The following is a 25,672-nucleotide window of genomic DNA, read 5'->3' on the forward strand; positions in this document are numbered from 1 at the left end:
GGAATCATCATTTATGGGATGTTTACCATGTGCCTGGTACTACTATGCTAAGCATTTACATTCCTAATAATATTCAATCTGTACCACAACTGTGCAGCATATCCTTATTACATATATGAGGAAAATGAGGCTCAGAGAGCTTCAGTGATTTCCCCACAGTCACTCAGCTGTAGATGACAAAGTCTGAATTTGAATGCCAGATTTCACTAGAATCTCCCACTTTGATTTGAAACTAGGCCCTGAAATCTGGAACTATTTAATAATACAATCACTTATAATGTTTCTATAGGTCATTATTAAACATATTAATTTTGACCATCAGAATAAGCCTAAGAGGTAGACACTGATGGCATTGTTACCCCATTCTATCAGTGAGGACCCTAGAGCTTAGACACTGTAAGTCACTGGCTATAGGGGTTGCAACACAGTGAACACTCCACTGAGTGTGGACAATGATGGCTTCTCCAAAAAGCTTTCCCAGTCTCCAAGGCACAGGGGTCTCTCTTGGCTCTAAATCCCCATGAACAGCCTCTTTCTTCTTGCTTCTCAGGGAGCACCTCTTCCTCTCGCCCATGTCACAGTAATTCACACACTCAGGTCTTATTTATTCTGCTACGATGAACTTATATATGTAACCATTGTACTCTATGTACTCAAATATTTGCTGAATAAGCGAAGGAAAAATTGTGATTGCAGGCATTTAGAGGTTCAACTTTTTCAGGGACTCAGAATTGAGACCTACAGTTAACCCACCCAATAGCACATCAACATATGAAAACATGATACACTAAAATGTTTTTGTATAACAATAACATGAGAGACAGCATACATGTCCAATAGTAGAAGATTGGGACATCTATTTGCTGGAATACCATATAGTCACTAAAAATGAGTACACATTTAATGACATGGAGGAATGTTAATGATCTAGCATTTAGGGAAAAAAAGCAGTTTGCTAAAACAGTTTGCTTAATGTGATCTCATTTTGTTTGTTTTTAGTAAACACTACATATACACAAACACTTTGAAAAAAGACTAGCAGAGAAGACAGGAAATGTTAACTGGGAGTATTTTTGGCAGGTGGAATTTTCAGTTTTCACCATCCTCCATACATTTCTTGGTATTTTCTGAATATTTTTGCAATATTAATCATGCATATTTTTCTGAAATGGAGAATACTCCAATAAATGTTATTGATAATATTTCTAAGGCAAGGTCTTACCCCTGGGATTGGTGAGTGTGGCTTCTGTGGCCTTCCCACCATCCCCGCAGCGAGTGTCATCAAAGGGGAGGCACTGGTCACCTGTTCCCGCAACCACCTCAGAGTTCTTGACAAGGTCCTTCACCACCACAGTGGACTTGATTTTAAAGACCCGCCGGCTGTTGGTGTCAGAAAGGAAGACGGCGCCGCTCATGGGGTCTGTGGTCAGGTAGTATTTGTGTGCTGGACTGTGACTAGAAAACAAAGACATGGCCAACTGATGAGCATTTTCTTCTTTCCTATGTGTAGCTGGAGATGTGCAGATGAACCCCTGGCCCTTTAGAATCCAAAGCAAAAATGTCTTATGGGGATGATGCCCCTATTTTGGGTGATGGTTCCCCATTTTTTCTAACCTCAGTCATTGGCTTAACTATCCCTCCCACCCACTATTCTTGCAAAAACCCACTGGCAATGATTGAGATGACCATCTCAGTGCCATGTTTGTATCAGGTGCTAAATACATGTTTTCTTAAGAAGATGACCACTGAAGCCTACTATAGGTGTCCCGTTCATTCAAGCTAGAAACATGGATGCTCTTGACCTTACAAAAAACACTTCAAGAGTTGAAAAACACAAGCCCTTTTCCACAGGATTTTTACAGCAATCCCTCATCTCCATCTTGGGACTGAGGGATGAAACCCTGGCTGGCTCTGACTCCTGGTCAGCATCAACACCGTCTTCAGTGGATACTCATGTTACACTTATCAGGAGCCCAGGAGTCTCCCTCTGGCAGTCAGATATAAATGAACTGCAGGATTAGTTTGTAATTTGCAGTGAAACCCAAGGAAAAAAAGCAACACAGAAGAGCAGTGCTAATGATGGTTCTGTTTCTGGAAAACAGTTATAAAGAGCAGGCTGTGCCAACAGAGCAGAGAGAAGTTTGACTACAGAGAGGCCTTGAGGAGACAAAGCACTGCCTCTAGCCACAGGGTGAGGAAAAGGCACAGGATTTCGAGTCAGATCGGTCTGGGTTTCAAGTCTAGCTCTGTAATTTCCTGGTTCTGCAACTTGGGCAAGTTACCAGGTCTCCTGGCTCTCGAATTGTCTTTATGTGCAAAATGGGGGTGTTAACAGCTACCTTGCCGGTATATTGGGGAGATTAGAGAGAAAATAATAAATGCAAAGTAGCATAGTGTAGTAGATGCTCAATAATAATTATTTTAATTACCAATGATTGTGTCTCTTCTTGTACTTGGAGACGACTATGTAGTAGATATCTCTTATTAAGCCTGAAATTTTTTATCCCCTGGTACTGATATATAATTTCTTTCAAGTCTAGGGCACATTGAAGTTGAACTTAGTGCTTCTGAAAAGCTAATTTTAAGTTCCTGTGCATGGCCTGAACATTCGCTGGGCCCTAAAACTGCATCTCAATATTGGCACCCCCTTCCAAGTCTCCGGAAGGTATTTTGATTCAAAGGAAGCTCTCTCTGTTTGGACTGGATGGCCTGGTGCTGGCCATTTTCACTGCACAGTGAGGTATAAACTGTGCTAAGGGACTCAGGACAGACTGAGCAGTGATGAGAGCACCAGCAGAGCCGGAGCACTGCAGACCCCCTTCAAGACGAAAGCAAGATAATTTGAAAAGTCTAGAAAGAAGCTATTTTGCATGTATCAGGTATGTAAGTTTTGGGTCCTTTTGAAAAGCAAAATTTTATTTTACAGATTGGTGTTTTTTGAATTCCCTATGAAGACTGGGGCACCATAATCTTTTCAGTACGTAAGTCATGGAAGGTCTTAATCTGACCCTGGCAGGTTTGTCATTATAAATGTGTCTTGCCTTGGACAGTGTCCTTGAGGACTGGCTACCTCGAAAAGGGCCAGCCATCCAAACCCAAGGCTTTCCTTCCTTGGTTTTCTCTCACTGAATTCAACTAACCTGATAGGATTTTCTCCAACTGTCCTTCCTCTCTAACCCTAAAACTACTGTCCTGTCACATCCTTCTCGAACCAAGGGGAGGTCTCTCTGCCTGTAGCCTGGGTCCTCTTCAAGTCATTCTTGATCTAACCCAAATACCAACCTGCCATTTCAATGCTTTCCCTTCTGGGACTCCTTAATCTTACAGAGAAGTTAAGAGCTTCCCCCCTCCTCCGCCCCTGCACAAATCCCAGCTTTCTGCTATGCTGCGCCACCCTTCCATCCTCCCTCCCCTCCCAGACACCCTGCACCTGGCCACAGACCTGTCCCTGCAGCATGCCTCAAGTCTGCCTACACCTGCTGCTCCTGCTCTGCAGTATGCCCCACGCCTCCCTTTTCCTACTCACCCTTCACCTGTCAGTTCAAATGCTCCCTCCTCTGCAAATCTTCCCCAGCCTTCTTCCTGTGCATCATTTCTGGATGATAGGACATAATGCTGTGACTGTTCATTTATGTGTGTGCCTCCAAAACCCGATCGTCAATACTTGAAGAGAAGAGACTGGATTTTGTTCAGTTTTGTTTTTCCAATGTTCTGCTTCATGCCTTCTAGGCCATAGCAGTCACTTGTTTTAAGTAGATGGCATATCTATTTTTAGATTACTTACGTAGTGTTTGCATTCGCATTACTTAGCTCTTCTTTTACTTCTCTTCTGGGGGTAGCAGTAAACAGGACAGGTATCCTGTCTGTTTTGAAATGTCCCCTGTGACTTACCCTATAATGTAGCACAGATTTAATCTTCCCAGATGACATCAATTCTGGCTAAATAAAATGCGGTGACCTTAGATCCTACTGTGTAATGCTAGGGCAGCCTTGATCTTTTTGCTTTTCTGATGGCAGCTCTGAGGCGGGGTGATTTTTCTCATTTCTTTGTACATCACTCATGATAAACTGGTGCTATTTACCTCAGCAGAAAAGGGTCCGTGAGGGGTATGGCGAGGGGCCCTGTCAATGTAGATTAGCCCCCTGAGTTTCCATCTCATGTCTCCCTGCACTGCTCCAGAGAAGTGTCATTCATGTGGAACTTCTCAGATCAGTGAATTCCAGGACAGGGTGGCACTGGCAGGATTATCCCAGAGTCTATAAGAGCTGTGGCTGCATCTTTTGGCCCAAGGACAAATTTGAGGTCTGCTGGTAAGTTAAGCATAGGGAAAACAACAGCTAGCTTTGAACTTAGAAAGTGTGGGCTCTCATTTAGGCAAGTCACCTAAATAGTCCAAATCGTAGGTCCCTTAGCTGTCAAATGACTAAGTCCCTGCTCGGCTATGCTCACAGGCTTGTCATTAGGATCAAATGAAATTATACATCTCAACAGCCCTTTCTAGTTTGCAGAGCTCTCTGAACATTCAACTCATTTAGTCCTCCTGCCTCCCGGCACTGGGAGCTGCACCTGCGTCTGTGATGCCCATCTCGACTCCACTAGGCTGAAGCGCCACCTGTCTGCAGAACAGAACTGCAGAGATGACTACCACAGACAGGAATGCATCTGTGACCACCTAGGGATGTCTATTCTGTCCCAGACGCTGCACTAGCACTTGACCTCATTTTCTTCACAACTACCATATAAGGTAGGTACTTTCCTCCCTTATATTTCAGAAAACTGAGACTGGAAGAGGTGAAGTGACTTGTCTGGGACCACAGAATCCTAAGCGGCAGGATGAAATTCCAACCGAGTTCTGCTTGACTTCAAAGTCTGTGTTCTTTCTACTTCCCCACCCTGCTGCTCAGAATCTAAAAAGTTCCTCTACCCATATTCACCTGGGAGTACCTGCTCGTCTTCTGAGGTTCAGCTCATCTGTAATGCCATTCCTGAACCCCCACTTCTTCCCCACTGGTAGAACTGGCCTCTTCCTTCATTGTGTCTTTACTAGAGCTTACGAAGTTTATACTTTTAGTATCTGTAGCACCAATTAAACTTTTCTGTTTAATCGTCTGTCTCTTGGATGAAACCTTGAACTCCTCAAGAGCAGGGACTGATTACCAGTCTCTGCTGCTTTGCACTGGGCTGATGCAGAATAAGTATTCCGGAAAGTTCTGCTGAATTTATGAAAGGAAATCAGCCTCCCTGGCTGGAGTATACATAGGAAACGCTCACTGCTAACAATCTTAGAGTGATGGTTCTCAAACATGGCTACACATCAGAATGGCCTGGAGAGCTTTAAAAATAGTCTTACCCATAATGATTGAAGGGCGTGGGCATCTATACCTTTGAGATCTCTCCAGGTGGCTTGGAGGCACAGCCAGATTTGGGAACCATGGCCTTCAAGCAGTTCTTTTTAAACTTTAATGTGCCACCTGGAGCCTTTGCTAAAACGCACATTTCAATTCCTAGTTCTGGGGTGCAGAACTTGTGAGTCCGCATTTCTAACAATTCCCAGAGCACACCAATGTTGCTTGTCTGTATTTTGAGCAGCAAGGCCTTAGAATACTCTACAAATAATCAATGTCTCAGAGCATGAGATGGAAGACAGCCTTCAGCGGAGGCCTCAGGCCTGGTTGTGTGGACAGGCAGCATTTCCTGGAAACGGACCATGTCTGATTCAATTCTGATGCCCAGTATCCTGAGTAGGGCTGGACAGAGAGTAAGATCACAATTTCATTTTCAGTTTGCTGTAGAAGTCTCTGAGGACCCACATTCTTTTCTAGTTCCTCAAACATAACTTTTGTCTCTCTGGAAGTGATGTAAAATCAAGAGGCCTTCAAGTACCATTCCTGAAGTTAATGAGCTGAAGCCAAGCTTCACTCTGCTCTCATTCTGGATGGTGTTTGGAATTTCCCAGTAGTAGCTGGAAGTCTAGGAGTCTGTAGGGACACACAGGCTCACTTGCTTCCAAGTGAGAATTCTCTTTGTCTCTAAGGAAGGTCTGCCTCATGCAAAGGAGTGTCCTTCAACCACAGCAGTTGGCAGCTCTGGCAGAACTTGATTCCCTGGTTCTCAGAACCTGTGGGAAGAGCTTGAGTGCTAGAGCCACACAGTCAAGGGTTCAAATACCAGTTCTACCATCCACTTGGCTAAGTGACCCTGGTCACATCACTTCCATAGCCTCAGTTTTCTTAAGCTGAGAAATGGGGACAGTCACACCTATTTCAAAGGATTATTTTGAGGACAAAATTACATGAAGAATATAAACCTCTGAGCATAGCGCCTGTTCCACTAAAAAATAAAATACCCAGTAAATGGTAGCTTTTAAGCAAAGCTGGTCCCTTTAGAAACTTCTAGAAGATTTGGTGCATAATGGAAACACTAAGTATGTCAGACTTTATTTTGTCCTGCTCAACCTATTTCCTGAGACAGTTAAGGGCTCTGAATTAATATAATATGTGTAGCTGGGTTTGATGGACACGAGTTCAAATGTACTTCTGAAGAAAAGGCTTTAAACATCTTCTGTGACCCTAGGGAAGAGCTCTGGGAAGAGGCAAAGATGCTGGTTTCCTGAAGGAGTCCATAGAGGAAGATGCCCCGTGGATTATAGGTTTCTGTACTGAGCATGCCTGGCACAGCAGGCTGGCACTGAGGCTGGAAAAGCAAAAGGCAGACATGAGTCTGCTCCGGGGAAGCACACACACAGGCTAAAGTTGCCAGTCACGGGGCCAGACATATTACTGGGAGTGGCTGAGACAGTTAATGGAGGAAGAGACACAGCTCTATAATTTTTTAAATCCATCGCCAACATTTACTGATGGGGACACTGAAGCCCAGAGAGAGGAAGAGATTTGCCAATATCCAGGTAGCAGTTAACATCAGAGCTGAACCCAGGCTCTCTGTCTTCTGGTTGTCTTTAGAAAACTGCAAGGCAGAAAGTGATTCATTTTTTCCTTTCTACTTTGGTTCATCTTAGAAAATTTTTAGTGCCCAAGAAAACAATGAATTGATGAAGGGTTTAAAGTCATACCATGAATATATAAAAAGATCACTGAACATCCAGAAGCAAAATGTTTCCAAACCACAACTCTTTCAGTTTATAGATGAGACTGGAAACCAGAAACACCAGGTAACCAGCCCAAGGCCACATGGTGAATGTGTAGCAGGGCTGGACAGCACCTGGCCTCCTGACTCTTCCCAGCTATGTCCCCGTGGGTCATGGCTGCGTCCCATGCAGCCGCCACCACTAACTGGATGTTTCAACATTAAATGCTAGGCTTTAATTCAAGACCTTCATGTGAAATGTACTTCTGTGTTTTCTGTACAACTGAAGTTGAAGGCATGGACCATTACATAGTTCAGTATCATCTATAAAAAACTCATTGAAAATCTCAGATTTCAGTGTCAGGAAAAAAAATTTCTCTGGTGAGAAATGGGCAAGTTTTCAATTTCTGATACTATAAAGTATGAAAATAATTATGTTTTCTTATTTACACTGGCTGCCAGGAAGCTCAGAGCTTAATCTAATAAATAATCACATATATGTTTCCTCCTTTTTTCTTTTGTTACCAATTTCTATTTGATTTACTTTAATACATGTGTCTTTGGGTGTAAGAGGATTTAATTCCTTTTTGGGAAAGATGGAGACATCATCATTATCATATGATACGAATTGTTATGATAATAAATTATAATACTGTTAACTCTATAGGATGTTATCATTATTATTACCATTACTACTATTTCTGGAGCTCCTCCCTGTGCCTGAAAGTACTGAATAGTTTACAAACATCTTCTGTGATCATTACAACAACACTCCAAGGGAGATTTTATTAACCTTATGTTAGAAACTAAAGCTTAGAGAGATGAAGGCATTTTTTCAAGGCCACATAATTGGGGAACTTCAGTTTTCTCGTCTGTCTATTGGATGTAATCATGGATATCTACTTCACAGAGTGGTTTGGGGATAGAATGCTACAATCCATGTAAAGCACATAACCCTCTATCTGCTACAAAGTAAATGCTCTATACATGTTAATTATTAAATAATTATAATATTTACTACTTATATAATAAATATTATCTTAGAATAACACATACAATTATTACACGAATAATGCAGCTACTTCTATCGAAAGAGATAGAATCATTATTGGATTCTGGGTCTGTCTGACTCTTTCCACCATCCCTAAGACTTTCTTTCATCCAAACTTAGCACCACTCCCATGCCACTTTGATCAGAGCCACAGTTAGATAACTGAGAGCCACTTCTGTGGCCATGCAAGCCACACCTCCATCTGCCCATGGTTACTTTTCAAGTCACCACAATGTGTGTGAGGTCAGGGGACACCTGGGTGACTGCTGTCCAGGAGTCAGGTGAATGCCATAGTGACAGGTGATGCTGACAGGCAGACACTTCTCTCGGTGTGCTTGACTAGACCCATTTCTGTTTACTGCATGTCGCTGTGAGTCTACATGACAAACCTACTCTGGGACAAAGTTCCTATTTGGGGATTGATCTCTGCAGTTGGTTCCGGGAGTCTGCTTTCTCCTTGATGGCAAGCCTTTTGGGTGGGGTTGCCTGGCATCCCTAAGCTGAGGCACCTTGAATGCCCACAGAAGTGTAAATGTGAAACCTGTCTTCTTCCAGATTGTTCACCTGATCAAGATGTTCTCAGGACTTCCTATCATGACCATCAAAGTTGCTCAATGCAGTTAGGATGACATCCTCATTTATTCTAAGGATAAGCAGGCTGTAGCACTCAAATTACTATTCCAAGGTTCAAATTCTTTCCCATATTACTTTTAGACTATCAAAGTAACTGCCTCACTTTGCAACAGATCCAAGGAGTTCAGGCTCCTGCCACGCATTGCTGCCATTATTAATGACTTCCTCCCATTGCAACTGATTGCCCCAATCAGTTCCAGTCACACAGGATTATTTTGCCATACAGCCATCTGAAATTGACACATGCAGCTTACCATACAGCATGCAACAAGGCAAGGGTGAGGCAGGAAATTCTCCACTGGTTGGCTTACCTATGTCTGAAATCTTTATTTCTGACAGAAGACAGGAGAGCAGGGAATAGAAGAAAGAATGAGGTGTTAGCAGCAGGGTTAGAAGCATTATTAGCAGCCTGAAAACTTGACAGCAATGGTGCTATATGATACTATAATAAATAAAGACTTAGCAGCTATGACACTGATGTATTTTATATTGGATATTACTTGTCAGTAAGTTCACTTACAAGCAGTACATATCACAGAAGAGGCATGGTTTCGCCTGCACCACTACTGCTGACTTTGGGGGAAGAGGACTAGGTTGACACATTCTGCTGCTTTAACAAGGGCTAAGACAGGGATTGGAATGGTGGATTCTCTCCTCTGTATGGACACATACCCAGAGATACACAGGCTTACTGCTCTGCGTCTCCACGTGCACACTTCCCTACAAAAAGTTACCCAAACTTGGGTCACTTCCCAGGAGCCTCCTCATAAAAGAATACAGAATTGGAGATAGACTATAATTAGAAGGGAGGGTATGACACAGGAACAGTCCTAGGAAAAAAAAGACTAGAAGAAAAAATATATCAAAATGATAATATACTTCTAAATTTATTTTTTTCTAATTTTACTTATATCTCCCTTCCTTACCCACTGTCATGATCTCCCCAACAACTACAGGAGGGAGGCAGGGAAAATGGGGTCTCTTATTGGAAAGAGGTGAAAACAGAGGTCCAGGGAGGTTCAGTGATTTGTCCAAAGTTGTACAGCTTCTCTGCCGAGGCGAGCTGATTTCCTCATCCACGGCGCTTTCTTTTGTGGTCCATATACGCAGTTGACTGACACAAATATGCTCAAAGGATCCTTCTTCCTTGACAGATGTCTGTGCCAGTCAGACTCATAATAGACAGAAGAAGGGCAGAGAATGTTCCACTGGTGGTCCTCTTCTCATTCAGCCGATAGCTGATTTCCTGTGAACCTACCGTGTGTGTGCTTGTCTGGCCCTGTGTGTGGGGCCGATACTAACCCTTCTCTTTAGGGCTTATGGCTGTTGGCCCTGCCTTCCTTTCACACGTGCGCTGCAGAGTGAGATTCTTGCAGCAGGACCTTACCTCCAGGGAGGAACTTAACAAGGCATTAAGTTGAAGCGGCCCTCATTGGGCCAGGTGACAAGGCTTTGGTGAGGCAGAGGTGTGTAATGATCTCTGGATTTGGGTCCACCATTTTAGAAGCTGGACCTCAGGCAGGTTCTTTAAATTCCCTAAGCCTCCATCTTTTCATTTACCAAAGGGGGATAATAATAAACGCCTTACAGAATTGTTATGCTTGGCAAATAGTAGGAACTCAGCAAAAGTGAGTTTTCTTTTCCCCTGCCCACTGTGGAGGAAGGCTTTCCAGCTCTAGGGCCTGTCCTGCTCACATGGACCCTGGCCCAGAAGACAGGCAGATTCCATTCCCTAAAAGAGTTGGGAGGGAACTTGGTGCAATTCCTCTTGAAAGGGAGTGTAAGGCTCCCTTATCTCTAAAGCACAGCTCTTCCATGACTCCTGAGCCCACCCTATGACAGTGCCCTGGTTCTAAAATGATCTAGGTTAGGGAGGCATAGAGAAAAATCCAACATATCATGTCCTTCCCTGAGCTATAAGCATGGCTGTGCTCCATCACTCAGGGTCAGGATGGGGAAAGAGGCTGACTCAGCTGCTTCTGCAGCACCTGAGGAGCAGAGAGGTCAGTTATCTCGATATTGGTCCGTTGAAGGGAACTGCCCTTGGGCTCGAGGGATCCTCCTGCCTCAACCTCCTGAGTAGCTAGGACTACAGGCAGGTGCCACCACACCCAGCTAATTTTTAAAATTATTTTTTGCAGAGATGGGGGTCTTGTCAGGTTGCACAAGCTGATCTCAAACTCCTGGCCTCAAGTGATCCTTCTGCTTTGGTCTTCCAAAGTGCTAGGATTACAGGTATGAGCAATGGCACCCAGCCCCTTGTTTTTATAAAAAAGGTTCATGTGACTCATTCTAATCAGTTTAGTTCTAGGAAACAGAAAGAAGATTCAGTGGCTTCCAAGGAGTCTAACGTTTGGCTGCTAGCAGCCGTCTACGTCACAGATGTACTCTGGATGCCGGGGACATCTCCCTGTCCTAGGTGGCTTGTCTTCACTGCAGTGCACTGGGGAAGCAGCAGCTGCTTGAGCTGGGAGGTGAAAAGTCCCAGAGTCTGATAGGTGAGGCTCTGTCCCATCCCTGGGCTCAGCAGGTAATGTGGTGGGGCCCAAAGGATGGCAAAGGGACGTTATTACAAACTATGAAGAAAGCATCACCTTACATACCTCAACTCTAGGATGTTGGTGACATTTCCAGAGGGGAAGATCCTTCTAATGTAGTTGAAATCACCCACATAGAGGCTCCCATCGGAGCCACAGGTGAGGGCCACTGGGGCCAGGAGCTTGTTGCCGTCAGCAAGGCCATTGCAGCTGGGGCAGGAGATGCTTCTCCGGCGTCCATTGCCCATGATGCTCCCGATGACAGGCGGCTGCTGAGACACAAACTGGTTCTCCCCATTCCCTTTGTGCAGGATGCCTGGGACGAGGAAAAACAGAATTGCCTATGGAGCAGGAAATGGGTATCTTTTCCCGTGGTTGACCACAGAGTCACCCTGATTTTGCAAGGCATGCAAGATCTCCATCGACCATTTCCAGGCTCATAGCCCAAGGCTTTGCCTCACCCCCTAATGGAACCCAGAGTGTCCTAAACAAGTCATACGGATTTAATTCACTCCAAAGCTCTATAAGATAGGTACTATTATTATCCCTATTGTAACGGGGGACTGTCTAGGTAGCTTAACCGACCTTACCCAAGGTCACACAGACGGTAAGTGGAAGAGCTCCAGAGTCTGGGCCCTTAGCCATTCACCTATACTGCCTCTCAGGTAGGTTGTCCATATCTCCTGTACCCAGTCCATAGCTATAAGATAGCATGAATTATTTATCACACTTACCTGTTTTTCTCTTTCAACTGATACCATTTCAAGTGTGGAGACTATGTCTTTTTCCTTTCTGTATCCCCAGTGCTTAGCACAGAGCTTGATAGAGTAGATGCCAATGAATGTTTATAGAAATGAATGAGTGAAACTCACAGTCTCTTCTCACCAAAGGAGAGTCAAGAAGCGACAGGTTTTTACCTGGCTTTGTTATTAATGGGCTGATCCCAGCTCCTGTATAGGTCTCTTTACTGCTTTAACTGCCCCTAGGCCTGTTTCCCCACCAACAAAATGAGGGGATTAACCTCAATGACTCCAAAGTTTCTTCCTACATCTATCCTGTTTCTTTTTAGTCTGGATCCTCCTTTTCTTCCTGCACACTTCACAGCCTCCAAACTGGATCCTCTGCCCGCTGCCTCACCTCTTCCATACTGAAGCCCGAGTGAGCTGTGCTCTTACAGATAATCAGGATTGTCTCCCAAACTGTTACGTGTTAGCTTTGTCAAAGCTGTCCTTTGTTCAACGGATACCTTTACTTTTTATGTACTCTAATCAATCATTTTTCTACCTTAAAGTTTGTGCTTTGTTAGGTTTTAGGCAATCCTTTCCTGAGATTTTTATAAGTACTTTACTAATTTCTCCCTCTCCTCCTCTCCCCTCCCCTCCCCTCTCCTCCCCTCCCCTCCCTCTCTTTCTCTTTTTTCTTTTCTTTCTTTCTTTTTCTTTTAAATTGAGCCAGGGTCTCACTCTGTTGCCCAGGCTAGAGTGTAGTGGTATGTTCTCAGCTCACTGTAGCCTTGAACTCCTGGGCTCAAGTGATCCTCCCACTTCAGCCTCCTGAGTAGCAGGGACCACAAGCATGTGCCACCACACCCAGCTAATTTTTTTTAAAAAAATTATTTTAGTAGATATGGGGTCTCACTATGTTGCCCAGGTTAGTCTCAAACTCCTGGCCTCAAGCGATCCTCTCGCCTTGGCTTCCCAAAGTACTGGGATTATAGGCATGAGCCATGGTGCCTGGCCTTTTAAATATTTTCTTCCATCAAATTTAAAGTGTTATCTTTCACATTGAGATGTTTAAGAAAACATCTGAATTCATTTTGTATACAGTGTGAAGTGAGGACTTCATTTGTCTCTACATATTGAGCCAATTTTCCCAATACTAAGTTCTAAAACACCTATCCATTCTCCACTGATATGTGATGCTATCTCTGTCATGTTCCAAGTTCTTATATATACATGGTATGTGGCAAAAAATTCTCCTTGCCGACTGACATCCATCCTATCCACCCTTTCCTTCTTTTGCAGTTACAGAATCCCTGCTATTTAGTTGGGCACATGACTGCCTAGAACAGACCATGATCCCTGGCTCCAGGGCAGCCACATCCACAACTAGGTTCTTGCAATGGCATGTAAGTAGAAGTGATATGAGCAGCTGCTGGGAAGTGACCTTACAATGCAAGGGACTTGCTCTTCATCCTTGACCTCCTTCCTGCTGACTGGAAAGTGGATGTAAAGGCTGGACCTGAAGTGGTCCCCTTGGATCATGATTTTGGAGACGAAAGCCCGAGTGGAGCATAGAGAGAGGAGCCTGGGTCTCAGACCCTGCAGCCCTGGATTATCTGCCTCCAGACTTACAGAGTGGGAAGTGAAGTGAGTGAGAAGGAAACTTTATTTCCAATTCTGTTATTTTGGCTTTTCTGAAACTTGGGGCCAAAGCCTAGTTTTATTACTCTTCCCAGGTCAGTTTCTGAATGCGTTCTATTCCATGGAATCAATTTATCTGTTCCTGTGCCAGCACCACACAGTTTCAGATAATATGGTTTTTCTAGGATAGCTATAAATATAGATATTTGGTGAGTCCCTCTTCTTTGTTCTTAAAGGCTGCATTAGCTATTTGCAAGTCTGTATTCTATCATAAATTTTATAATTAGTTTGTCAATTTCCCCCAAAACAAGCTGTGGCTTTGATGGGCATTCACTGCCTTTTTAGATCAGGCAGGTGATATCTGACATCATTACCATATTTAGTTGTCCCATCCCAGCTCATGGTCAGAGTGAGTTATCTATAATACAGATCTGATGGTGCCACTCGCATTCTTTAGTCCCTGCAGAGGCTTGACATTTGCCTTGCATGTAGTTGAAAGTCCTAATCTTCTTACCCTGGGCTCCAGCTGCTCACACCCAAGCTCTGTCTCTTGCTGTTCCCTTCATGTCATTCTCTGCTTAAATCACAATGAACCTTCTCTCCAGTGACTCTTCTTTTAGGCTTCAGTGCCTTGGCACATACTATGCCCTCTGCCTAGAGTGTTCTCCCTACTTGATACACAGGGCTAATCCTATAGACCATCTGAGACTCAGTTCAGGAGTTCTTGCCAAAGGGACACATTGATGAACCAAGACGCCAGGTGAGGTGCTCTTCTTCTAGCCTTCATAGTGCCCTGTGATGTGGCGCAACATTGAAACTGCCTGGCGAGTATTTGTGTCTCACAGGCATAAAGTCTTGAGGCCATTCATTTCTACATCCCCAGTGCCTAGCACAGTGACAGGCTCAAAGGAAGTATCCAAGCAATATCTGTTGATTGAGTTCCCTGATCACATAGGAGCCTATGGGATTCAAAGTGCGAATTTTTTGTTTGGCAGGGCACAAGGGATATGAGACAAGGTTCCACCCCAGCCTGGTTCAAGTAATTCTATTAATCCACTTACCACTTTGAATGTTGAGGGCATGATGTTTGTCTAGGCTCCATCCTCCAAGCTTGGACGCATCAATTTCATAGCCCTGCAGCACTGCTGTTCTTTTTTCCCACAGGATTAGATCCGGGCAGGATTCATATTCATAACCCACAGACACTATAAGTGACAGAAGAGGCAAAATGCACAAGTGAGCTAAGCCACTCTTTGGCCTTTAGACCTGTAGGCAAGGCCCCTGGCTTATCTTTTGTAGAAGAGGAAAAAAGGATCATATTTCTAAGTGGCAACCAGAACTATGTGAAATACTAACACAAGATTGCTGAGCCTTAACAATTTTTTCTTTTTTTTTTTGGAAGAGCAATTTTACATTTGAGGAAAAGTTAAAATAAATGTACCAATTACATTAAAAGGATCTAGGTGAATCCCTTCCAAGGAAATAATCTTTAGTATGTGATAGGGTTTGTTTCTGTGTTCCCAACCCAAATCTCAGGTTTAATTGTAATCCCCAGTGTTGGAGGTGGGGCCTGGTGGGAGGTGATCGGATCATGGGGTGGATGCTCATGAATGGCTCGGCACCATCCTCTTTGTGCTGTTCTCATGATGGTGAGTGAGTTCTCCCGAGATCTGGATATTTAAAAGTATGTAGCACCTCCTCCCACCAACCCAGGTCCTGCTCCTGCCATGTAAGACGGCTGCTCCCGCTTTGCGTATTGCCATGAGTCAAAGCTCCCTGAGGCCTCCCCGGAAGCAGATGCTGCCAGGCTTCCTGTACAGCCTGCAGAACCATGAGCCAATTCAACCTTTTTTCTTATGAATTACCCAGTCTCAGGTATTTATAACAATATGAGAATGGACTAATATAGTATGGAAGATACTTTGTGCATAAAAGTCTTCACCACAACATTATTTATAATATTGGAAAATTAGGTGTAATCTAAAGGTTCAAGAGGGGTGAGAGGGTGAGCAAACCCAAGTGTATCCACTGTAGGAATACTATGAAGCCACCAGAAGTCACAGTGAAGAAGATTATGTGGTGACCTGGGAAATGCTTATGGAGCAATGCTCAGTTGAAAAGACTGTTTATATATGGTATTTCTGCGTTAAAAGAAATTACAGGCCGGGCGCGGTGGCTCATGCCTGTAATCCCAGCACTTTGGAAGGCTGAGGCAGGCAGATCACGAGGTCAGGAGATCGAGACCATCCTGGCTAACACGGTGAAACTTCGTCTCTACTAAAAATACAAAAATTAGTTGGGCGTGGTGGTGGGCGCCTGTAGTCCCAGCTACTTGGGAGGCTGAGGCAGGAGAATCACTTGAACCCAGGAGGTGGAGGTTGCAGTGAGCTGAGACTGCACCATTGCACTCCAGCCTGGGCGACAGAGCGAGACTCTGTCTCAAAAAAAATAAATAAATAAAAAGAAATTACACATGAAAAAAGAAAACTAGTATTTGTTTACATGATCACATATGACTTTTTTCTATTTTTGTCCATTTTTCAAATTTTTATTAATGACTATGGTGTTTTTTAAATTAGGAAAAATATTTAAAATCATTTATAATGAATATATAGAAAAGGAACTTAGTTGGATTACTTTTAAAAAGCTGGAAGTTGCTTTGAGGTTTCAAAGCTTGGAAATCCCCTGGAATTACTTGTTTCATAAATCCAGGACCCCTTAGAAGGTCACTGGGATGAAGGCTAAACATGACAGCCTCCCTGACCCTGGGTGTATAAAAAGCCCTGTAACTGGACTATGGAAAGGAACCAGCAGAGACAGGAATGTTATTTCTTCCAAGCGTCTTTCTGGGCAGGCACTATTTTCCAGTGGACAGTATCTTACTACATGCTCGAGACAGGAATTAACAATTGAGCAGCTCCTTAAAGTTTCTTGTAGATGCCACAAAAGACTGCCGACCATTTATGGCAACAGGGCATTGGGCTGGAAGACATCCCTGTGACCCCTTCCCCATGGCCTTGAGTTCGTTAAGCAGCCACTATGCCTCTTACTGGTCACTTGTGATCTTAGGAAAGTGACTCCAACCCAGTCACTTCCCTTTTTCACTGACTGGTGGGCACTAGAAGTGCTCATTTTATCTCAAGAGGTTATAAGGCCTCATTTTAAAAAAGATGACAGAAGTGGCTTGATCTACAGAAGGGATCATAAACAGTGAGAGATGGCACCTTTGCTCCCACTGTGCCCTTGTTGAGTAGGATGGGATGCGAACCCATAGGAAAGATCTGGAATAAATCCAACTCTGTTCCTTCCTAGCCGTGCGTCACTGAGAAGTCATCTCACTTCTCTGGGCCTCAACTTCATGCAGAATTTGGGGGTGACAATTTTTGACTCACAGAGTATAAGGATTAACTGAGATGCTAATGTACAGGGGCGCACATTGCCCACAGCAGGTGCTCAAGCAACATTCTTTCATTTCCTTCCCACCCTCTCCTTCTCTTTTCCCCCTCTCCCTCCCTCCCTTCCTTGCTTCTCCTCCTTCCCTCCTTCCTCCCTCTTTCCTTCTTCCTTCCCTGCCTCTGTTCCTCCTTCCCTCCCCCTCTTCTTCTTTCTCCTTCCCTCTCTTCCTTTCTAAATAACATTACTTCTCTGCTTCCTCATTCTGCCTTTGCTGAATCTCTGCCTTTTCTGGACCTAAGGGAATGAAATTGGAATGGGGTTCAAGATGCGAAGGGATTTGCTGGACGGTTACTCTTAAGTGCTTGGTGGATCAGCTCTGCAGGGTTAGACCTGCTAAGAGTCCAGCTCTGAGCCCTTCCTGGGACCTCCTCTAATCTGGAAGCAGAAATGCATACAGCCAGCCCCTGGAAGCCCAAGTGCCAAGTGAGGCTGGGACTCCAGGTGAGGTTACAGCCAACTTCTGTTTCATCTTACAAAGAGACAGCAATAACAACAACAAAGAGGTGACCTCTCTGACTGGGTAAAGAGGCCAAAAAGCATTTCTGATGGAGGAAGAATCTTAGTTATTGCACCTCAAAAAAAAAAAAAAAGAAACAATTTTTTAGCTTTCCTATTTTAATGGGTAAGTTCCCACAGGATGGCTGTGGGGTGGCCAGGCAATGTCCACCTGGTCCTGCCTTTGTGGCACATGCCCTCTTTTAGCCCCTTACAAGCCAGTACGGCACTCTCCAGGGCCCTTTGGTTCTGTAGCCTTATTGTAGTGGTCGAGTTTTCCACACTCAGGTCTTTCAGTACATTCTTTTAGGTCTTGGCCAGTCACGAACAGGTCTTAAAGGTCAATTAAGCCTTAGGTACTTTGATCTGAGAAGAGGAAGGAAGGAAAAAGGAACCAAGGGGGTAGAAAGAGTGCCCCCTGCAAGTGCTATTCTCTGAGTCCTGCAGCTGGGAGGCTTACCAAAGGCTTCTGAGAGCCCAAACACCTTCTGGTTGTAGACGTCTGTCTTGTCCCAAATGAAATAATAGGACAGGTCTGGGGCTGCAGCAAACCACTTCCTGAAGAGGCGGCCCTCCACCGCTACCATGAGGTGCACCTTCATGAGGTTGAAGGGGATGGTCGGGTGGGTGAGGCTGATCCTCAGGACAGATTTGTAGCCAGGGGTCCGGCTGCTCAGGTAGCTCAGCCTCATCTTGCAGCCAGCGATAGAGATTTCCTCCTGCAAAGCCTAGAAAGCAGAGGCAGATCACAGCAAGGGATGGTCATCAACTCACCCGGTGGAGGAAAGATGGCGTGGCCCCATGGACTCTGGGTGTTTAGGAGGTAGAGGGAAAGGCAGGAGAGAGCAGGGGGAAAAAAAGAGGAGACAGTGGAAAGAAGAGGGGAAGCAGAGGGTGAAGAGAAGCAGGAGGAGGAGGAGGAAGGGAAAAACATAAACAAGATGGAAGAAAGATTGGGGAGGGGTAAAACATGTCAGAGGACCTGGTTTCTGGGGCCAGTTTTCATGTGGTGACCTTGCAAAAGTCACCTCACCTCGCCAAGCCTCAGCCTCCTGCTCTGTACAACAGGGATGACAGCACTCATTTCATTGCAGTTTTGAGAGGAACACATAGGATATGCATATAAAATACTTAGATCACATTGCTACTAGTTCATGAGCTGTGTTATCCTAGAAAGCTCACGGAAACTTTGAATCTCAGTCTCCTCCCTGGCTTTGTGTGAGGACTGAGAAAGGTCACATAGGTAAAGTGCCTAGCACAGGAATGTTGTTAGGTGGCATGCAGTGCTGCTGCTGCTGCTGGTGGTGCTGGCAGCAGGGATGTCATGAAGAAAGACTGCTGTGGCCAGATGCCTAAGCAGGAAGGATGGTTTCTTTCTCAAAACTTTCTTCAAATGAGATCTGTTCCAAATGACTTTCATTTTCAGGAAATTAAACAGAGACTACGAGATATTGACCAAACAAATAATTATGCAGAGTTGAGACCACAGCCTGGCAGGACCTGTGGTTCACAGCCCCAGCTCATCCACAGAGAGAGGCTGGACTGCCTGCATAGAGCTTCTGGCCACTCTGGGCCCCAGCTGCAGTGCCAGATGAACTGAGTGGGGAAGGCTGTGACCTGGGGAATGCTCAGGTCACTTAGCTACTGGGTGCAATGAGTCCAGTTCTAAGTTGGAAAGTTTAAATGAATGCCAGCATGCCCAGGCAGACAGCAAAAGCAGACAACTTTATCAGCTTGATGCTCTGGGCTCTGTTTCAAGATAGGAACATTAAATCGATTGAGGCTAATATATCTATTCAAGGGACAATGGCTATTCTACCCTATGTTTACAGTGGATGTGGGCCTTTTTCATCCTGTCCATTTCATAGACAAGTGTGAACGCTTACCCTCACCTCATTCTCCTGAACACAGGACATTTTAGGGATTGGGTTTAAACCAAGGCAATCTTCCTAAACTATAGCTTACAAGTTCAAGGCAAAGCAGGACTCATACCCTGGTGAGCCCCTGGCATGACTGAAGTGCCATCCTGATGCTCTGAAAAATATTTACCTTCTTTTTTTTTTTTTTTTTTTTTTTTTTTTTTTTTTTTTTTGAGGCGGAGTTTCGCTCTGTCGCCCAGGCTGGAGTGCAGTGGCCGGATCTCAGCTCACTGCAAGCTCCGCCTCCCGGGTTCACGCCATTCTCCTGCCTCAGCCTCCCGAGTAGCTGGGACTATAGGCGCCTGCCACCTCGCCCGGCTAGATTTTTGTATTTTTTAGTAGAGACGGGGTTTCACCGGGTTAGCCAGGATGGTCTTGATCTCCTGACCTCGTGATCCGCCCGTCTCGGCCTCCCAAAGTGCTGGGATTACAGGCTTGAGCCACCGCGCCCGGCCAAAATATTTACCTTCTTTAACATACCCTTTAAAATTCATATCTCCCAGCACTTGCAAAGGCTAACCTATGAGAGGACTGGGAAAATCCAAGAGTTTGTTTATGTGTATTTTATGAATCTGATAATAAGCAAGGTTTTTGCCCTAACTGAATGTGCAGGCACCCAGCTCAGGGAGCACTGTAAAGAGGGTGCGACCTTTAACCCCATTTGTTCCAGAGTCCCTGCTCCTGGGAAAAATGTTTAGCTGGAGCTGAGCCAGGGTTGAGTAACAAATTACTTCTCTCCAGCAAGCTCTGTCTCCACTGACAACCATTTCATAAGAAAGGTCAGCCTGGTAGTTGAGATGGGAGACAGGCGCTGAATCTCTGAAAAGGAGGTTTCAACCTGTGAGTGCAATGCGAATTTCGGAATGATTGTATGTCCTTCTTGTTGGCTGGCATCAGAAGCCACTGAACAGGGTATGCACGGAAAGGTGTTTGCTCAGCCAGGCATGAAACAGACACACAAAAATGTATAAACTCCCTGCTCCACCAGCACCCGCAATCTATTAATAGGCACATCGCCTGAGTTCTCCTCGGGCAGGTGAGACAGCCAGGACTTCTCCTGGGCTTCTGCACTGACATCTCTCCTCTTCCTCAGGCCTTCGCTGCTGCCGTTAGAAACTGGGCTGGGGACAGCGAAGGAAATTCAACTAGCGGAGCTTTGTTAGGCGAAAATATCTATCTTGATTTCCATCAGATTAAAATGCATCTTTCCCAATTACCTTCTTTTAATGACAGTTAAGTAAAGCAGTTGTATATATAGATTTGAGCCAAGGCCTTAATTGGCGTGAAGGTGGCGTGTGTTAAATAATCTTAATAATAACAGCTAAAATTTATTGAGTACTTATTAGGTGACAGACATTGTGCTAAGCACCTCATATATATTTTTCTCATTTAATCTTTATTATAATGCTCACTGTTCGGGATCCTTTGGCTCCTTCCTCTTGATAGGACCATTTATTTTAAATATTTTTAACAGAAATAATGAGAGAGGAACACAGGATGCTGGGGAAAAGGAAAGTAGGCAGAAGTGAACTAACCAGGAGAGTGGAAAGACAGAGAGAATTTAGTATAAGCCAGAGTGTGCTAGGCAGTTCCAGGTGCTCAAGTGTTTTCTGTCTGTAAGAGGGGTGCCCCTCATGCCCTTACACCATGCCCGTTGTGGGGTATGGTGGCTGGATTTTGCATAACAGGCTGATAGGACCTGACCCAAGCCCTACAGAGGTGTTTTCTCTCTTTCCACTGTCTCTGAGATCCTCTTCCACTCCCAGAATGAAATAAAAGTGTGGTGGAATGCAGTTAGGAAAGCTGGGTACCTGAATTTCTGGCACAATGGGGCCTTTCTCTGCACAGGAGCTGGCGAAGGATGTCAGTGGGGATGGAGAGACGACAGGGTTGGGGCGGGCAAAATTGCTCAGATCACAGCTGGGAATCTCATTCTCCTCATGTCTCATGATGATGGTTTCCATGACAAAGAAGCGATCCCATGGCAGCCAGAGGGTGTGCTCCTGTGTGATGAAAGGTGCCCGCTCGAACCGCAGGATGATGGAGATGCCGCCATTTGTCACCAAGTCAAAGCTGTTTGGGAGGGGAAGGTTGAGAAGGGATGGGGAGCAGAAAGAGCAGGAACCAGGATGAGAAAGAGAGAGACCAAGAAAGGAGAGAAAATTACACCAAAGGGTCTGAGCATTTGTTGAGGGAGGCTCTAATGCCTAAAGATTTGACTGCAGCTCCAAATGGCAGTGATTTTAGAAAGCAGGTTTTTTTCCCCCCATAAAATGATTCACATAGAGAATTTGCTGAAAGGAACCACTGCTGTGGAGAGTCATTTTCGAGGATACACAAGAGCTGACAGTGGTGCTGCTGGTACTTAGGGCCTTTCAACTGTGTCAGAGCTGAAGCCCAGTGAAAAGTCAGGGAACGAAGCAGAACAAGCCTTGATCTGGGTGTTAGGGCCTGGTCCTGGCTCTGCCTCCAACTACTGTGTGGTCTTGGATAAGTCACTTAGCCTCTTTGATCCTCTTTTTTTTCATCTGTAAAATTCAAAGGCTCAAACAGATTATTCTTAAGTCTCTAAGATTCTATGACTCCACAGCAATTTTAGCTCTAATTGTGATAGATTACTCAACAACGGCCTTTGCAATTACAAAATAGCTAAGCAGTTTAAAGATGGCTCAGTTAGAATCACAGTATCTTACAAGTGAAAGGGGAACCAGAAGACTGAGTGCCAGCCTCCTAGTTGAGATGAGATCACTGTGACAGTGTCTGGAGAGCTGGAGCCCAGCCTCTGTTCATCAGCCTTTGAGGATGCTGGGGAGGTCTGAGGACAAACCTGCCTTCCTAGCCCTAGTTCTGTCATCAATGTCACACCAAATAGGTCTGCTCTATGATGGTCTTCACGCCTTCCCTGATCCTAGATGACGCCCTGCTAAGCCCTTCTTTTTTCAGGCTCGTGGGGATTGTACAGGCAGAGTCTTCCTTGCCTCACCCCAGAATATCTTGTGCCCAAACAGGACCTAGCCAGAAACATACTGGCAGTTCTGTTTGGTGCTGGCATCTTAACTCCAATCACCTGCAGACAAACCTAGCAAGGCACTTTCCCATCCAAGCCTTGGCATGCACTTTTACTTTAGAACATCAAAGAAAACTGAGTTCCTCCCTAGCTGTACACCCAATGTTTCTGACACTGCCCAGCCCCACCAGGAACCTGATTTGAGGGTTCTGCAGCCACATGTTTAGAAATCAGATGGACTCAGATTATAGACAATGGGAAAAGAGGGCCACATGTGAACCAAGGCACATCACTAATCCTGTAGGCTGGCTCTGCTGAAGTAAAAACAGGGCATAGCGTGGCTGCTACTTAAAGCCCCATCATGCAATAAGACATAAGACTAGGCCAGGCACGGTGGTTCACACCTGTAATTCCAGCACTTTGGGAGGCTGAGGAGGGTGGATCACCTGAGGTCAGGAGTTTGAGACCAGCCTGGTCAACATGATAAAACTCCGTCTCTACTAAAAACAAAAAAACTGGCCAGGAATGATGGTGGGCACCTGTAATCCCAGCTACTTGGGAAGCTGAGGCAGGAGAATGACTTGAACCTGGGAGGCAGAGGTTGCAGTGAGTTGAGATTATACCACTGCACTCCAGCCTGGGTGACAGAGTGAAACCTGTCTCAAAAAAAAAAAAAAAAAAAAAAAAAAAGATATAAGACTAGAATTTTGTGTCCTTTCCCTTCTTAAAACAGAAAGTTTAAATCAAGTAATAGGTGAACCACTGGAGAGGAATTTAATGGTCATCTGACCTAGTCTCCCTCCCATTTGATGCATCAGTTTCTTCTGTAGAACCACCATCAAAGGCCCATTCAGTTCCTACTTACACAGTTCTAGAGATGAGGAGATTGCTATATCCACAGGAGGACTGTTCTGTTTTAGGTTAGTTCTGACTGTTAGAACTTTTTTTTTTTTTTTTTTTTAACTGAGTGTGAGTCCCTCTCTTTCCAGCTTCTTATTCACTGGGCCTGATTTCTATCTGCTGGGGTGACTTCAAACTAGTCCGTTCCTTCTATCACAACCTGGCTGTAGTAGGCATTTTCAAGGCCTGTCTTCATTGGCTTTTTTGGATGGAGAACTCCTAACTATCAAACTGGTAGCTCAAACTTCACCTCCTCCACACAGCCTTAGTCAGTCAGAATTCCGGCTTCCACCTTGGGTTCCACCGCCCCACATGCATGGCATTGCACTGTGATTGCTTGTTGAGCTCTCTGGCCCAGGGACATCGAGTCCTCTGTCTTTTCAGAAACTAGCCCAGTGCTTGGTGGTTAAAAGTTGATGGAATAAATGCATGAGTGACAGCATCAACTGCTCCTGAACTGACATCTACTAAACACCCTACATCCCTTCTCACTTTGGCTGTTACTGCAGTTAAATCTAAGGTTCACCTGGGCAGTTGGTGTGAGAGACCTCAGTGCAGGGTCTGATTTTGACCCTGATAAATCCACCATGGGGGAATGGGCCCATTCCTGCAGCTTGCTCTTCTCTCCTCCAGAGACTGCAAGGATTCTGCATGGAACCATCCTGTCCTAGTGTCAAGTTCTGCTCTTGGTAGATGGCATCCCCAGATCTGGGGCTCCAAGCTCCACAGCCTGACTCTTCCGCCCTTTGCAGGAGCTAGCACCCCTTTGCCTGTTCCGCATTCACTTAGGTGAAGTTGGGCCTGACCATCATTCAGTGATAGAGAAACACCTGGGGTGGGGTTTATTTTGAATCAAGAATTCAGGTTTTGGCTCTCTAGGAGAGTACCCATGAATTTGGGGAAATACTCAAAGAACAATTTTTCTGTCACAGAACTGAATAGCATCTGTGCCTTGATAGAACATTTTTAACTGTCAAACAGAATTTCAGCCAGACTTATAAGCTCCCTTCATGAGAGGCTGTATATGAGGAGGGAGGAAAGACAAACATGAAAAGACATATTCCCAAGGCAGTGAGCAAGCAGAGGGCAGCTGGCCTTGCCAAGAGCAAGTAATGAGCTGGGGCTAGGCCCGCTTCTCTGGAGGGGAAACCCTGCTTTGGATATGAATGTGAATGTGACCCCAAAGGGAAGGCCTGGGTGTCATATGAAGCCCAAACAGTGCAGGGCCATTCTGAACACTACTACTTGCTCCATGGCTGAATTATATCACCTTTCCAAGCCTCAGTTTTCTCATTTGTAAAAAGAAGCTGATGATCATAATCATTTGGCAGGGTTATTGATTATACTGATGGGATAATAGATGGGAAAAGCACAGGGCCTCACACATTCCCTTGTCTTGGCCCCTACCTCTCCCCTCCCCTCCTCTCCTTTCCTTTCTTCCTTTCCCCCTTTCTCTCTTTCCTTTCCCCTTTTCTTCCTTCCTCTCTTTTCTCTTTCTTTCTGTTTTTTGAGACAGGGTTTCACTCTGTCACTCAGGCTGGAGAGCAGGAGTACAGTGGGGCAATCATGGCTCACTGAAGCCTTGACCTCCCTGGGCTCAAGCGATCCTCCCACCTCAGCCTCCTGGGTTGCTGGGACTACAGGTGCATGCCACCACACCCAGCTAATTTTTGTATATTTTTTTGATAGAGACATGGTTTTGCCATGTTGCCTAGGCTGATCTTGAACGCCCAGGCTGGTCTTGAACTCCTGTGCTCAAGTGATCCTTCCACCATGGCCTCCCAAAGTGCTGAGATTACAGATGTGAGCCACTGCGCCTGGCCCCCAATTTTCAATTCAACGAACCTAATCTGCATCTCTTGTGTGTTATTCTTTTAGTTTGTTTTCATGGCCTCTATTTTCCTTTTTTAAAAATGATCTCTTTGGCTAACTTCTCTGTTACTGTTTTCTGTTTGTAAGCTCCTGTAAAGGTGTGAAGTCTGGGATTTCAGCAAGTGTGTGTGTGTGTGTGTGTGTGTGCACGCACACACGTGCGCGTGTGTGTAGGGCTGGGGGAGCTGAATGAGGGCAAGTATCATGTTGCCTTCCTGGAAAGTGAAGAACACAGGGTCCCTGGACTTTCAGTCCACTTGCGCACACTGTTATTTCCAGACTCTATCTCTTAGTCTTACGGTTTTTCCTAAGGCGTGAGAGGTAAGAAAGAAGGTGAGTTAAGGAAGGGTGGGAG

At 45.0% G+C, this 25,672-nt stretch overlaps 1 protein-coding gene across 17 annotated transcripts in view; it reads right to left on the reverse strand.

Annotated features, from left to right (window-relative positions):
• Nucleotides 1-25,672, reverse strand: part of TENM4 (teneurin transmembrane protein 4) — a 3,083,677-nt gene that overhangs the window by 52,067 nt on the left and 3,005,938 nt on the right. For 15 of the 17 annotated variants that reach the window (XM_073019796.1, XM_073019792.1, XM_073019798.1 and 12 more), the window contains 6 exons: nt 21,350-21,611; nt 18,080-18,347; nt 14,730-14,873; nt 11,372-11,621; nt 9,080-9,100; nt 1,223-1,455 (listed from right to left, as the gene is read on the reverse strand). In XM_073019796.1, the coding sequence (XP_072875897.1) occupies nt 1,223-1,455; nt 9,080-9,100; nt 11,372-11,621; nt 14,730-14,873; nt 18,080-18,347; nt 21,350-21,611 (1,178 nt within the window). The remainder of the gene's footprint in view (nt 1-1,222; nt 1,456-9,079; nt 9,101-11,371; nt 11,622-14,729; nt 14,874-18,079; nt 18,348-21,349; nt 21,612-25,672) is intronic. The other 2 variants (XM_073019809.1, XM_073019815.1) reach the window with 1 other exon arrangement.

Source organism: Chlorocebus sabaeus, chromosome 1 (assembly GCF_047675955.1).
Source record: "Chlorocebus sabaeus isolate Y175 chromosome 1, mChlSab1.0.hap1, whole genome shotgun sequence".
Classification (NCBI taxonomy): domain Eukaryota; kingdom Metazoa; phylum Chordata; class Mammalia; order Primates; family Cercopithecidae; genus Chlorocebus; species Chlorocebus sabaeus.